The sequence below is a fragment of the Grampus griseus genome, assembly GCF_964374135.1.
Source record: "Grampus griseus genome assembly, chromosome: 7".
NCBI lineage: Eukaryota > Metazoa > Chordata > Mammalia > Artiodactyla > Delphinidae > Grampus > Grampus griseus.
Genome location: NC_139001.1, coordinates 88,211,937 through 88,227,967, shown reverse-complemented (window position 1 = coordinate 88,227,967; position 16,031 = coordinate 88,211,937). Strand labels below are relative to the sequence as shown.

The following is a 16,031-nucleotide window of genomic DNA, read 5'->3' as shown; positions in this document are numbered from 1 at the left end:
AGTTTGGTTTTCACATATTAGTATCACTTAATCTATGACCATGCCAAAATATCAATATTATTATTCTTAAAGTAATGTCTTGTTAAAGGCTCGACAAAAAGCTCTAATAAAGTATTTGTTGTATATATAAATAAATATATATATATATATGACTAGAGTCATCTTTCAATACTTTTAACATTACATAATGTGCTTAGAAATAAATCAGGTACAACATTCAATATGAAGTACAAAAAATAATTAAATTCCCATAATTCAAGAGAACAAATTTGAAAAACACAAATGATTCAGCTTGAATTTATCAAAATAATTACCTTGATACTCCATGTATATTGTGTGAATATCATCCCATGGACATAGGAAGAACGACATTAACTGAGAGTCTCAGAAACAAAAGCTCAGACTAAACATATAGAATGGAATGTAACACTGAGATGATCATTTGCATACTTCATACATTAGGAACATGTTGTCTCAATTATCTTCATTTTAGGAAGAAACATTTTTTTGCACAAATTATCTAAATACCTGATGTAATTGCCAATGGCGTTTTGCATAAGTAATCACAATTATAATGTACCTCTTCAAGTTCAAAATTTTTGTAGCGGTAACTATGATAGTTCTAATTTACTCAAGTTATACCCTTCTTACAAATCAAATCCTCAAAGCTCTAAAATTTTATAGTAACTTTTAATTCATTCACCTCTCATGACTCCAAAAAATTTAACAAAATATTTTTAAATAACAAAAACAACCAAACTAAGTCTTAAGGCCAAGTGAGGTGTTTCATATGGATACTAAGTTATTCTGACCAGTTCAGACAAGCTGAACTTTTCTATCAAGCCACAAGGTTTCTGTTGCTGTTGTTGTTATTTTCAATAAACAAAATAGAATCTCCCAACAACATAAAAATTTTAAATAGAATCTTCTTTGGTTATAAGAATAATAATGTTATTCTTATGACCATCACACACACAAAAGTAATATTTCTTTTGTTATTCTTATGTACTCTCTAGTACATTTGTCGGACATGTTTTAAACCATAAATTTGTTAGAAAATTAGTCTCATTGATTAGTAGTACATAGGCCTTTCCCTACCATTCAGTTTTGGATATACAGTATAACTACCTGCTTTTTCTTAGTGAAACTGGACTGAATAATTGTACTTGATAGATAGATAGATCTCTTCACTAATACCTTAAAACAGCGAGATTAAAATGATATAGGTTAATTCTTACATTAAAACAACAAAAGTTGTCAAGAGACTTTATAAAACTTTACCAAGTAAATGTTGTCATTATGATGACAAAGACTGGATTCCCCTGGTGGCACAGTGGTTAAGAATCCGCCTGCCAATGCAGGGGACATGGGTTCAATCCCTCATTTGGGAAGATCCCACCTGCCGCGGAGTAACTAAGCCCGTGTGCCACAACTACTGAGCCTGCGCTCTAGAGCCTGCAAGCCACAACTACTGAGCCTCCGTGCTGCAACTACTGAAGCCCACGCGCCTTGAGCCTGTGCTCCATAACAAGAGAAGCCACCACAATGAGAAGCCCGCGCACCGCAACAAAGAGTAGCCCCCACTCACCGCAACCAGAGAAAGCCTGCGTGCAGCAACAAAGACCCAACTCAGCCAAAAAAAAAAAGATGACAAAGACTTACAGAATATTTTAATATACATATACATATTTAAAATATACATATATTTTAATCTAGATTTATACTTCATAATCATTTAAAAAATTCTTCACCATCTACATGACCATCTCATCATCTGACACTGTTGTTCTACCATTAAGAGTTTCTGTCACCATACATTTATCCAGCTCATGGAAAAATTGTTATAATTAAATTGGAATTACTTGACACTGGCTGCAATTCTAAGTTAGTTCCAGAACACACTCTTTGTTACCATTATCAACTACAGTCATCTTTTAGCTAGGCTCTTTCCTGGCATGAATTTCACACATGACCAAATCTTTGCTGCATAACTAATTCCTCTAAGGTCCAGTTCTGAAATGGTCTCTGGTTTTGTCACCACAGTCTCAGGGCTTGTGGTATATGGATCCTATAACTCTCATAACCCTTTGGGTATAAACTAAAAGTAGCTGGGCTCTTGGGAAGAGATAGCTAGAAAACTGTTATTACGGTAATTCTCTGTATCTCCTCGTAAACACCGACCTTACAGGTTTAGCCACAGAGACAGTAAAAAGTGGTAGGAGGATACAATATGAGTGATATTCCATAAGACCTCTAAAACAATATTTCTCAAAGTGGATAATATAAAACACTAGATATTTGGAGTGTTAATATGTATCAGACACATAAACATATTCATAACATGTCATTAGAAACAAGCACCCATAGAAATGCACTCACAGACATACCCAGAAAAATACCAAAAAAATGTTCAGTACTCAAGGAAATTAAAGAAATCCTGAGCTAAACAAAGTAAAATAGGTACTTTACAGAAGGACTCCACAGAATCTTTAATAGGCTAATATACATATAAATCTCCAATAAGGGTATACAGATGCAAAACTTCCTGAACTCATTTGACCACAAACTCATTCTTTCCAAGAATGTCCAGGAAAACTTGTGTCCCAAGGAACATATCTTAGAGAACAGTACTATACAATGATTAAAATATACCTATTGTGAGTAATTAGGTGAGAGGAAAAAAAAAGTAGACGAGAGGAAGACACACATGCACACAAAGACACAGGCATACTGCAAATTAACAAGAATATCAAACAGTAGGGAATGGAAGGGGAAAGTATGTTTAGATCTGGGAGGGATTCCAGCTATTGTGTGAACAAGTGATTTCATTTTAAAATTATTTAAGGTCCCACAGCTAGTTAATGACAGAGCTAGGACCATATCAACTCATCCCAAATACCACGGTGAGGAAAATACAAAGCCGAGTGTTACAGAAAATCTGTAAGTCACAGACGTTACAGCCTGAAAAAAAAAAAAAAAAAAGAAAAAAAGAATCTTATTCAAAAACTGAAATCCTATACACGTCAGTTTCCTTAGTTACGTTGCTTAATTTGTCTCCTACTGCTCACGGCCTTTAGATTTGATAAATTCCTAATATATTGTAAATGTCTTGACAAGATTAAAACCTTCTGATGGCCAAGAAATATGAGAAAACAATGCTCATTTTACTTGGCATAAACCCCTTAAGAAAAAGCAAAACAAAATAAAAGGAAAATACACTATGACACTATTATATTTAAAGTGAAAAATTATCAAATACATATTAAGTCAGAAATTATTTTACTAGTCTACTTGCCAAAAAAGTGATAATTTCTCTTTTTTCCATATCTTTTCTCTTCTTCCCTTACTTCCTTCTCTCTTCTACCAAGATAAAGTTGACCAAGACAGAAACACCAGTTTGAGTGAGTATACATCATGGATTCCAAATGTACTTCATGAGTTATTCACGATGAAAAGAGCATCCTACTTTCCAAGTTTCAGGTTGGTAGATAAAGTAAACTGCTAAACATTATGTTCTACCTGGTATATGGCGTTGTAATGGGATCATGAAAAAATTTCCACTTTGATAATTAAAATCCATTAATAAAATAAACAGAAATGTGATAATTAAAATCCATTAATAAAACAAACAGAAATGTGGATCTAGACAAAGCATACTATGAGAATAATGATTTAAAAGTTCTACATGGCAAACAGCAAAATTTGGAGGGGAGTATATTTATATTTAGTGTGTGTGAAATATATTTTATCAAATTCATAGAAAAAATGAATATGAACAATTGAAGCTTAGCACATCTCTAATTTCTGCTTCGGTTAATTTCAAGTATGTCGCCAAACGACAATAATATAGTAATTGAGTTATTTCCAGCCTGGCAACTGAACTAGCAATAAAGACCAATTTGTAGAGTAACAGAGTACGCAGACTTAAAAATTTTTTTTTCTTTTCTAGGCATTCGGGTTGGCATTTTATGGTTCTGTACTGATTGTCAATTAGAACAGGTTACTTATTCCGAAGTATAAATTTATGTAATGTTAATATAAAAAATTAACGAATAATTTAATACAATGCCGATAACATTGAGCATATGGTATCAGGAGAATTTTAAAAATTCTCTGGAAATATGTCCTCAGATCAACATCTTTGCTAATTTTAACTGTCTTTTTTTTTTTGAGTTCTCAGTGGACGGTCTGATCACTTTGTTAAAATTCCAGATCCCAGCAAGCATGTGTTGTAATAACTAGCTACACATGCATGCACACACACACACACACACACACACAGCAGCCATGTCTCAGAAAAAGTGATTTTTATGTTTCCATATAAATATGCTAAGTAAAAGATGAGGAACTTTTAAGAAGTATAAAGAGTTTAATAAAACATCCACTTGCTTATCAAACAGCAGTTAAATAAAAATGTATCTCTGAGAATAAATACTTATGATATCCTTCTTATATGGATGATGTGTTTTGGATTCTTCTCAGCTGTTTCTTAGGGAATAATATAAGACTAGTTTCTATAGCCAAGATTTTTGTGCAAAATTTAGATGTCCACAAAATATGCTGATCAAAAAGTCTGGATTCTACACAGCTAAAACAACAACAACAACACGACTTTTTTTTTTGGAGTGGGAAATATAGATCAGAAAATATTCTTTTATTTTCTTTCATTTCCTTTTATGTCTCTCATTTTCATTTTATTTAATAAAAAAATCTCACAAATTTATAAAATTAGGATGGTCATCACCATTTCCTCTTCTCCTGAGCTCAGAGCTGCCCAATTTTTGAGCTTTCTCTAATGAAATGCTAAAACCAAAATTGATTAATTGCTGAATATACTTCATCTCTCACAAAGAATTAAATGCATACATTTCTAGGGTGGAGGTAACTAACAGGGCTTCTCAGAGGTTGAGAGATACAAAGAACATCCTGACTTTGCTCTTTACTGCTTACCCCAAAAACATTTGGGGCCTTGATAATAACTAAGTATACAGGACTGAGATGGGAAGCACATCTACTGTTTTACGCATCTAAGGACCTAAATATAAGATAGTAGAACCTCCTTCTTAAGAAAATGTCTAATCAGACTGAGGGGAGGAGAAAGGTTAAGATTACAAGATGTGTTGTTCTGTTTTGTTCCTGTGCTAAGAATTAATTGACCTCTATTTTAAGACCTTTGACTCCAATAATGTTTAATTACAACTGCTTTGGCGGGTGGGGAGACTCAAACAGATCTGGATCAAGTTTTTTCCATTGTCATCGAGGTTAGGTTCCAAAACGAATCTATAGGCAAATTTACTGACCCTGGGGAAGTCAGAGATTGAAGCCAAATAAAAGCCAATAGCTGCTGAACAAACCTATATCTCAAGGACACCAAGATTCACATGTGAGGCTACTATCTAGACACAGAAAAGATCTTACTTAGCCATAATGCAGACTGGTTTTCCCCATGTCTCTAGTAGTGATTTGGCATGGTCTCTCCAGAAGTTGGTCTTACCCTTCTCCCGTCTAATGCTCCACCCTCATCCTTTACTTGTTACCTATGTTTATTCTAGAACAGACAGGCGTTTGGCTGAAATCTGATTCAAAGATGAATAAAGCACACATCCTAAACTTAAAGTAGTTACCCTTTATTTGGTAATCTGACAGGTAAACACACAAATAAAATATAATGCATTTGTACTATGATGTCCCAGGATCACATAGGAAGGGCTGCTAAGCTCAAAAGAAAAACTTTTGGAAAGGATATTATACCTTAAAACATGAGTAAGAGACACTTGATTATAGGAAATGACAACTATGGCCTATGGTGAAGAACCAGCATATACAAACGCCCATGGAAATGAGAAAACAAAGTGCATTAAAGGAAGTGCTAGTATTTTTTTTTTAGGTGGAACATGTGATTTGAGTGGGGAGAGGCAAGGTAGAGGCAGAGAAGCCGTAAAATGAAGTTTCATTTTTTCCTTAGATAAATGGGAAGCCCCTGAATATTTTGTATTTTAATTTTAAGCAATGGAGCATTATGATCACTCAAGCAGATTTGTCGAGATTGACGTGAACATATAAGTCCACAATGGAGTGGACAACTTCACTAGTAATCATATAAAGGCAAATTAAAACAATGTGAATGACTTTTCTCCAATCAGATGGAGAAAGATAATTGCAGAGGAAAGGTCATAAAAATACTTTATTTACAAGTCACATGCTTAAATATTGCATGCCAAGTTTCTATGATGATTATACCATTCTGTGATACTGTGTAATCTTAGGATGTTGCTGCAAAGTTCCATGATCATCTTGTAAAGTGCAAACTCACTGTGAGCTGACACTATTTGAATCTAGCATTTCTACTCTTATAAGTTGGTTATTTTGTCCCAAGACTATGCCTGCTATGCTTGTATTTACAGTAGGGACACAGCCTGCTCATTTTTGTCCAGTCATAACTTGATGGAGGATGCTTGTGAAGCACTGAAGGCTATGAAATTCCTAGGCTGGGTAGAAGCAAATAGGGAATACTGCACAATTAAGAAAGGCCATTACTCAGTATCTATTGAGATTAAGAGGTCAAGGTTTCCTTTAAATTAAAAAAGTATTACATTTATTTAAGCTCATTGTCTTATCTATAAACTATTTTATATAGTATACATATATAATTTTTGTGATAGGTATATGTGTATAATTATTAATGCACAAAATAAACATTCAGTAAATGTCATCTATTAATATTATATGATTATTAGAGAATTGCTAACTCAAGAGAAAGAAGTAGGGTTGAGAAAAGACATGGGTAAAGTGAATCCAAAAATTATCCAATCAAGGATCAAGGCAGAGGTTCAAATGGAAAATGAGTTAAGCTGATATCGAAACAGACCAAATAAAAGAAAGATAAAAGCCAGTGAATGGGGATAATTCAGAAGCAAAGTGTATAAAGAATAAGCAATCCTTTATAGTTTTTGGCCTGCCACGATCTGCTAGACTGTAGCTGAGCCCATGAATGGATGAAGACAAGCTGGTTAAGTCTAAATTAGAATCCTAATAGTGATACTCAAATTTTGCAGAATACTGAATATACATAAAAACAGAATGAAAGTATCTACTATATACCTGGAAGAGAACAATTGGTCCTGAATCATCTTCCTTAATAAGGGATACACCCAGAAAATAATCTTATCTGTCTCAATCATCTTTGTGCACTTTGTCCTGAGGAAAATAGCTGAGCATCACTACTGTTAGGAATCCCATCATTTTTGCTGATTTTAGGTATCTGTGTTCCTACCACAGTATTCCCTAAGAAAAACTCGGGAGAAATAATTAGTTGTTGTAAATGTACTTTACGTGAATCCCTGGAGAACAAATTTTGCTTACAAAACACTTAATTCCAAAATTTTCTTCAAAATCTAGTATTTTGTAACTTTCAGGCAAAAATACTAGCTAATAAATATCAAGTATCTTTATAAAGAAGAATGAATTCAATTCAAAATATAATCTCTAGCATTTTCCCCAGTGTTCCTTTTGTCAATATAGTTTACTGAGCACATTATTATCAGTCTTCCTCATTCTCTCACAATATTGCTTAGACATGATTCTCAGTATTAAAGGTAGGCCTCCCTAGGTGGCCATATCAGAATCATGTGTTGGGCCTTTTCAAATGACATGGCCTTGGTACAACTCATCTTGTCCACCCCCTTCCAAGATTCTTATACCTCTCTCCCATGTAGACACTGTCTTTGTGAGCCACTGTTACTAATGTTAGTGTACCTGATTGTTTTGGCTGGCTGAAATGAAAAACAAAAGTTGAGACCCCTGGGGCAGTGCGGTGTAGCGAAGGCTAGGAAGTCTGGCCCAAATTCAGAGTCTCGATTTTTCCCTTCAGCATAAGGGGACTAATAATGCCTCCCTATTGCATGTAGTCTTTTAACACATTTAATAAGTTGTAGATATGATTATTTGTGCTAGACTTGGGAAATTCTTTGAAGGGACCTGTATTTGCCTTTGTTAATGTAGAAGAAAGAACATAGGATTTAGATGTCCTATCTCTGCCTTCTTTTTAGCCATTCAATATTGCCTAACACATCTTAGTTCTGTACTTAAAATTGTGTCTATTATAAAATGGGAAGAGTATCTCTCCTGCATACTCCACAGAGATGTGGTGGGTATCCAGTGAGATGAGATATGCCGTAAAAATTTTAATATTGCAATAAGATGTTTACTAAAATATTATGTAAAATTTAAATTCAAGTTGGTTTGACCTGTAATGATTCTCCTCATAGTAATACTTTGAAAAATAAAAGTTTTATTTTTTTCCAAAAAAGAATATTTTCTTCAGGTAAATTCAGAGAAAAGTATCTAAAGATAATGAGGGAGGAAAACCTAAAGAGATAATCTCTGGAATAGTGGCTAGTGACAGGTATTCAGGCATACTCCCATCAGTTCATTATTTTTGCTTATATGGTACAACAGAGATTTTAAGTAATTACATATGCAAAGAATATTCAAAATTCATTATCAACTCACAAATTGTCATGGTGAATGCAGAGTCCATTGGAAGCTGTCCTGTGACATGTTGATAAAATACATCGTTTACAAGCAATGATAGAGGAGCTCAGCCCAGCTCACACCTCTGTCCCACTCCCATCACTGTATTACTTCCACACATTTAATCACTTCTTTCTAAAGTGACTGGAATTGCATGGCTTAAATCCGACTTCATTAACAACTATTTATTCTAATTAAGATGTTTCCATTGCATTAATTTTGTATAGTTCAAAATGAATGTCTGTTCATCATTTTAGTGAACTACCTAACAAAATCAATCTCTATTTTTCTAGATTTGCCAAGAATTGTTTATAAATCACATGAAATCTAAGTTCTGAATTATTTTCTACAAATATTCTAATGTAGAGTTGCTTAACCAATCTGAGATGTACTATTAAAGTTGTTTAAAAATACATATTAAAGAAAGGATTACTACTATTATTAGGGTATATTAAATGTATAAAAAAAGTTGCTTAAGTAACCTTGGAAAATAATTTTACCTGATGACCTAGTGAATATTCTAGCAATCTGACTGCCAGTATTCCATTTGCTAGGGAGAAATACATTTGGATTAGTTAAGGTAATCACTAACATGGCAGAAACCAGAGTCTTTTGTTCAAATGATTTTCAACTGCTGGCTGAGCCAATGTCTGAAATACTCAAATCACACAGAAACATTCCTTGTGCTACTACCAATAGTTATTTACTGTTTATTATGAATTATCATTTCTCCATGGAATCCTTGAAATAGACAGTGTCCACTGTTTTCACTAGGCATTTTTGGTCCACTGTCACAATAAATGACCTTATCAATTATTTTAATTATGTTAAGAAAATCTTCAAAATATTGGATTCTATTTGTTAAACATTTACTTCTGTTCACTTCATATTCCATTTTTCTTACAATCTTTGCCACTGCTTTTATTCAATCTAATCATAATTTTCAAACATTACATAGTACTATTTTCTTACATTTAATAAGGATCAATAACCAGTCCCTGAAACTATACATCACAAACATCAATAAAATATGATTACTGAATTCAAATCACCAAACATTCAACATCTGAAAACTAAATTTATTCTATCACAGCACTCTTTTTTTTCTTCTTAACTTGATTGTACATTTCCTTCATTTCTCTACCAAGTTTTATATTGGTAGCATTTGTAAGAATAAGTTTTTTCTGTAAATCATAAAATAAATGAATACATCTTGAAATTCTCATGCATACTCTTTCCCCAGGCAAGCACAAATAAATTTTTATACTCTCATGCGGGAGGGGTAGAGAGCAGAATAGTGAGGGGGGGGATGTATGTGCATGTGACAATGTGATATACAGAAAGAGAAAGACAGTTAATAGTTTGTGAATTTCCGACATGAGAAATCAAGTGAATCACAAATTACAAATTACTCTTTAGGAAGAAGATATATAAAAACTCTGATTTACTAGGAAAAAAGTCAACAAACACAGGTAGTTGTTACCAATTAGCATAAAACTAATAGTTTTCAAGGTATTTTAACAAACACTACAGTTTGTTAGTGTTTATGTTGTGTTTGTTAGTGTTTAAGAAGAGCTTATAATTATCAAATCTGTTTCTTGTTTTTGGTTGTGGTTGTTGTTTTTTAATCCTACCTTCACTATCACATTGTGAACTATCATTCAGTGAAAAATCACAGTTCTTATCTAGGTGATACTGCAATAAGCATTAAAGAAAGAATTAAAATTAACCCTTCAATGTACCGCTTACATAAACAGTGCAATTCTTGTGTATATGTGTGTATATGCAAAACACATAGGGAATATACTTATTTAAGTGCATTCATACTTGCATATATAGCTTTCCAAAAGCCATTAGCTATGCTAGAAAATCTAAGAATCCTGTCTACTGGTCTGCAAATGAAATCCTTAAAGGGTGGCATATAATATAAATTGAAACTCACTGTGAAAGGATTGAAGAATACTGATTGTCCATTCATCTGTTAATCTTCCTGTTTTTGTTATCTGGATACATTTGAGCTGATTTGAAGATTCTCTCGATTCAATCCAACAAATCACATCTTCATTGTAAATAAAATCCAGAGTATGAATTTCGTTTCCATTGACTGAGCTCAGGGTTGCCATTTTACTTCCATTAAGATAGAAAACCTCAATTGTTTCAGAATTTGCAATTAACAGCAAAGGAGGCCTATCTGTAGGTTCTGGAATAAAACAGAAAGAGCAAAGTGAGTTCAGTAAATGAGTCACTTTTTAAAAAATAATTTGGCATTACTTATTAAAAGTTATCCTATATTTTTAATGCATCTTTACAATTTTAAAAATTCCTTGCCAAAAGTATTTTTTAGTAACCTGTATATGCTTCAGTAACTATATCACTTCATTTTTTTAAGGACAACATAGTCCACTGAGCATTTCTATTCTTGATTTCCTTAGTTATAATGTGTTGTCTAAATATGAGGACAATGCTATTTGCTTTCACTGTTGGTAAATAAAAGAAATGCTGTGAGTTGTTTTTCTAGCAATGATGATGGATCTGGATTGACCTCTCCATACAGTGTTATAGACTTCCCTTGTGAGCAAGGGCACACTTTTTTGAAGTGGATGTATGAGGTCAGAGATAGATTCTCTGGAGTGGAACATGCAAAGCTCACAGCCTCATACAAAGAGCACCTGTGACCTCAGGCTCATTGGCTCCCTGACTGACCCCTGGAGCCAAACAATCACACATTTCCTTAGTGACTAGATCATGGTCACTGAACCAGTTCCTTTCACATTTTTTTCTCTACAGTCAGGAAAATAAGATTCTCGAGGTAAAAAACTTGTTTACTACCACTTGTTGGAACAATGCATCTTTGCTTGTGCTAGGATTGGTGAGTTGTTGGTAAATACATACTAATTGACCGGAATCACAACACCTTTAACATATAAAGTTAACAGTAAAAGCCCATGTAAAATTAGTGTTGAAAGAGTTTAGCTCTATAATCATATTCAGAGTAGCTTTCGTGCTAATTAGGGAATAGGGAAAATTTGGAAACCTCCAACTTCTCCTTTTTGCTGCCTTACATCCATCGTGTCAACAAATCTCTTTGACTCTGATGTCAAACACATCAGTGACTCCTACTACCATCCTGCCCCAAGCTGCCATCATGTCTCAACCAGATCATTACAACTGCCTTCCAACTGGTTTCTCTGTCTCCATCTATGCCCTCCTCTTCCTGAGTCTATGGCAACACAATAGCCAGTCATATCCTTAAAATGTTAAGGCAGATCAAGCAAGTCTTCTGCCCAGTTCCTCAAAGGGTTCCCATTTCAATCAGAGGGAATTCAAAGCCTTTAAAATGGTTTATAAAGCCCTACCTGATGTGTATTCTCATTACGCTTTGACCTCGCTTCCTTCATCTCCTTACTACTCCCACCCTTGTTTACCTTGCTGCACACATACTGGTCTTCTTATTGTTCTGTGAACAAGCCAAGTAAGCTGCCATCTCAGAGGCTCTTCCTTCTTCCTAGAATAATCATATTTCAGAATGGCCGACTTGACATGCTGACCTCCTTTTGGGTGTTATTTGGATGTCACCGTTCTGGTGAGGACTTCTCTTACCACTTTATCTTGTAAAAAAACTACAAGCCCCTACACTCTCGGTACACCTTCCCGAGTTTATTTTTCACTTATCACTACCATACATTGTATATATCTTATTTATTTCTCTGGTGTATTTTTCTACTTCTGCTGATGTTATCTCTAGCATTTATAAAAAATCTGGAACCTATTGGCCATTCACTACAAATTTTCTGAATAAGACCAAAGGACACATGGAACCCTTACACAGTAGAGTTTGTTAGAAACATTTTGTGAAACGTTACAAAGTAATTTGGATTTCTTAACCTATGGATGGAATCCAGAGAAATACTGTCTCTTCAGAAAATTTCATAAACATTATTAGATCATTCAAGACACTGATACTGAGCACTGTAATGGTAGGAGAAAAGCAAATGTACATACTATGGCTAATATAATTAAACATCTAACATTTTGAACACATTATTTAATGGTCTTCATCATTTCTTGGGGAAGTAGGAATATCAGGCTCCTTGTGTATCTTTCAAATAGAAGAGCTGTCCAACGAAGATGATTTTGGGTCTTCCCTCACAGGCCTAAAATGTCAACTCTGAAACACATCCTAAGGCCTTCCATGGGTATTTGAATTTTTACTCCTAAGAAATTACTTCAATCAAGCCATAGGATTCTTCTCTGCCTCCAGAAAGGCATTAAATGTTTTTTTTATCTTAAAACAACAAAACAAACAAAAGTAAACAACAGTACAACCTCAGTGAGATTATAAACTAAATAGCCCAACAGTTTCTTCCCAGTGGAGAAGTGAACTTGTCCCTGGACTGCTTGGTATAAACCAACAAAAAGTAAGTCTCAATAATACTAATATTATTTCCATAATAAAGAGTTCTCTTAGAATAATCAGTAAAATTGTGAACTGTCTCTGCTTATGTAACCTTGTCAAGTGACTACATCTGAGCTTGGTTAGCCAGCTGGCTCTCTCTCAATCTCTTAAAGCCATCTTGAATCATGTAATACGTGCCCTTTCCATTCCTTAATGTGGAAGTCTAAACTTGGTCTCTTTTCAACAGTACTAGCTCTGTTTGTTTTCCAGTTGACCTTGGCACTCCTGAAGCCTGTTGGATCATGGATGGATTTCTCAGGTTAGGAAGGGGTCTTAGACAGCTGTGTTATCAGGTTAACAAAGATATACTGACACTAATGTCAGTGCTTATGGTCTTCAATTGACAACCAAAATGACCTTTAGTGAAATCAGCTCTCATTCAAAAATGAACCACTACTGCCAAGCTTATAAGAAGTCCAGATGTAGACAACAATTTCTAAACTGCCTACCAGTCAGTAAATTTAAGTATGTCATAAACATTCTTTGAAGAGAGTCTGGAATATGAAGGAACATTGAGTTTCTCTTGAGAAACTGAGATAAAAATAAATTAATGGTCAACACAGGCAATGCTTACTGGACACAGCTAATCAATCTATTTGATTTTTGTAGCTGCTTTTTGAGCGAGTCAGTTGCTTACCTTAATGCAAAATATATCAACCACTGATTTTAAAGCTTCAGATAAACAGAAAGCCAATAGAGAGAAAGTCAGGTGCTTCATAAATTGACATGGTTTGATATAATAATGGTGACTTTTAAAATTCAAATGACACACTGGAGGAAGGATACTTCTAGTGTTAGTTGTGATGTACTTCACTGAAGTAATACTCATGTGTCTGCTAATTATTATCTATGGTTTCCCACGTAAGACAAATAAAACATAACGCCTGATATGGGAGTGGGAGAAGCTACTGAAACACAAGGACCCACAAAAATCATCAGGGGCTAGGGATATAAATCTTTTTTTTTTCCTACTTCATTATGAAAGGGGGCAGAGGCCTGACAAAGGTTATCCATCTCTACCCGCACTACACTGCTCTCTAGTGGGCATTATTACCACATGCTTCCACATGCCAAGTGAAGATCATCATTAGCCTGGGTAATAATGATAAAAGACTGATAAGAATAAATGTGATGCTCATATCAGATGCCACACTTAGAGTCAGTGAACAGTTTCCTTGAAGGAACAGTTAGAAAACACATCAGATGACTTCAGTCAAAGGGTTGTCTACATCAACACTTAGTGAGAAGTAATAAATATTAACCTTCCACATAGAAGAGATTGGAACACAAGAAAGCACTCAGTCAACACTCTGGCGTAGAGAATCAAGACTTAAGTTGAATAAACCTCTACGATAGGCTGTCAACTGATTCATGTTGGAGGAGGAAAACTGTCCTCATTCTCTTCACTCCCACCCATATATCAACAGCATAAAAAAGAGTATTTTCTCTCCCAAACAGTTATAGAGATGTGTATAAACAGAACATGATTTTTTTCCTATCATGTTATATTAATCAGTGTCATAATTTTTAAAACTGATTAGAAAACTGAGAATTAAAAAGAGAAGCTTGGAAACAAGAAATATCTCATTTGACTAGATTCATAAAAATATCTCTTTAAATTCCAAGCCACTATAACCATATCCTTGCAAACATATCCTTCTCCTCTCATAGTCAAGAATATACTAAAAATGTTTTTATATACTTATAATAACATGATTTTGACATATAGTTGATGTTAAATAAATGTTTTCAGAGTGAATAAAACTAATTTTTACAGCTTCATTTAAACTCCCTATTCTTCCATTCAATTCTAAGAATATTAATTCAGCTAGTTTCATTTTAAGTAATTGGAATTGTGGATTCAGATAATTAAAAATAAATATAAGCCTAATAAATATTTATGTACATAATAAATGTATCTATATCACATATACACATAGAAAAATATGTATTATCTAGTTATACTGTGTTCTGATTTCCCCTAATTAATCCTGTAATTGTGAGCAATTATCTCCAGTGAATGAAGTTAGGTAGGTGCACCTCAATATCTGTTATTTCAAAGATGAGAAAAAAAAAAAAGAATGAGGTTCAACTGTTTAAAAGGTTAAATGGTAACTTCCGTGTAAAGTACATAAAATGAAGAGCCAGACTAAAGCATGGGAAAAGGGAAAATTGTTATCTGTACAGCCCAAAGAATTGGTTTTCAACCAATACAAACTTAAAATAACTTAAAGAAGAATTTAAACAATTTTATTTTTAGTTTATCATATACAAATGTATAAAGTCTTTAATAATAAGGAAAATATGATGAAGTTAGAAATGAGAAGAATGATAACAACTTGTAGCAAAAAAATATGCAAACCCTCATAGGAAGTGAAGTGTAACTATATGCAACAAAAGTGAAGAGCAATCTGTATAAAGAGACTAAATTTAAAAGAAAAGAAAAGATAACTTCTAAAATTATGCAATGAACAAAAAAAGTTGAATATGAAATACTAGGAGGAAATTATCTAGTTTAAAAAAGAGAAAAAAAGCATTATTCAAATAATATAATAAATTATAGACCAAAGTCAACTAAACCAAACTGAAAATGTGGAAAAAGTTAACCATATAAGTGAAAAAAAGATACAGGGCTGGAATATTTTCATTTCCAAAACGTATATGGCCAAATTTGTTTCTCCATTTTCCTCAACTATTTTGTCAATGGAAAAATCTCTTTACTGAGCTGAATGATATTTAGAATAAGTACATGCTGTGCCACATGTCAGAGGAAACTATTTTATCAGATTTTACAAAAGAAAAAGTAAAATATGAATCAAATGTGGAAACATTAAAATGCATTAAACAGTTTTCACCTAAGCAAGAAAATGTAATTACTACAACTATACCGTAATTTAGCTTAGCACTACCTTTTATTGTCACAATGCATTTATACTAAACTCAATTGACTGGATGAAAATGCTTTATTGCATTTTTTATTTTATTTTTAGAACTTATAGCTCTAAGGTATTCAACTAGTATCTGAAGGGGATCAGCAGGACAG

At 33.7% G+C, this 16,031-nt stretch overlaps 1 protein-coding gene across 1 annotated transcript in view; it reads right to left on the bottom strand.

Annotated features, from left to right (window-relative positions):
* LRP1B (LDL receptor related protein 1B) overlaps positions 1–16,031 on the bottom strand; it is a gene marked incomplete at its 3' end in the record, with an annotated part of 1,802,496 nt that overhangs the window by 919,276 nt on the left and 867,189 nt on the right. Inside the window, exon 6 of the mRNA XM_082657914.1 lies at positions 10,475–10,732. Within this exon, the coding sequence (XP_082514040.1) occupies positions 10,475–10,732 (258 nt within the window). The remainder of the gene's footprint in view (positions 1–10,474; positions 10,733–16,031) is intronic.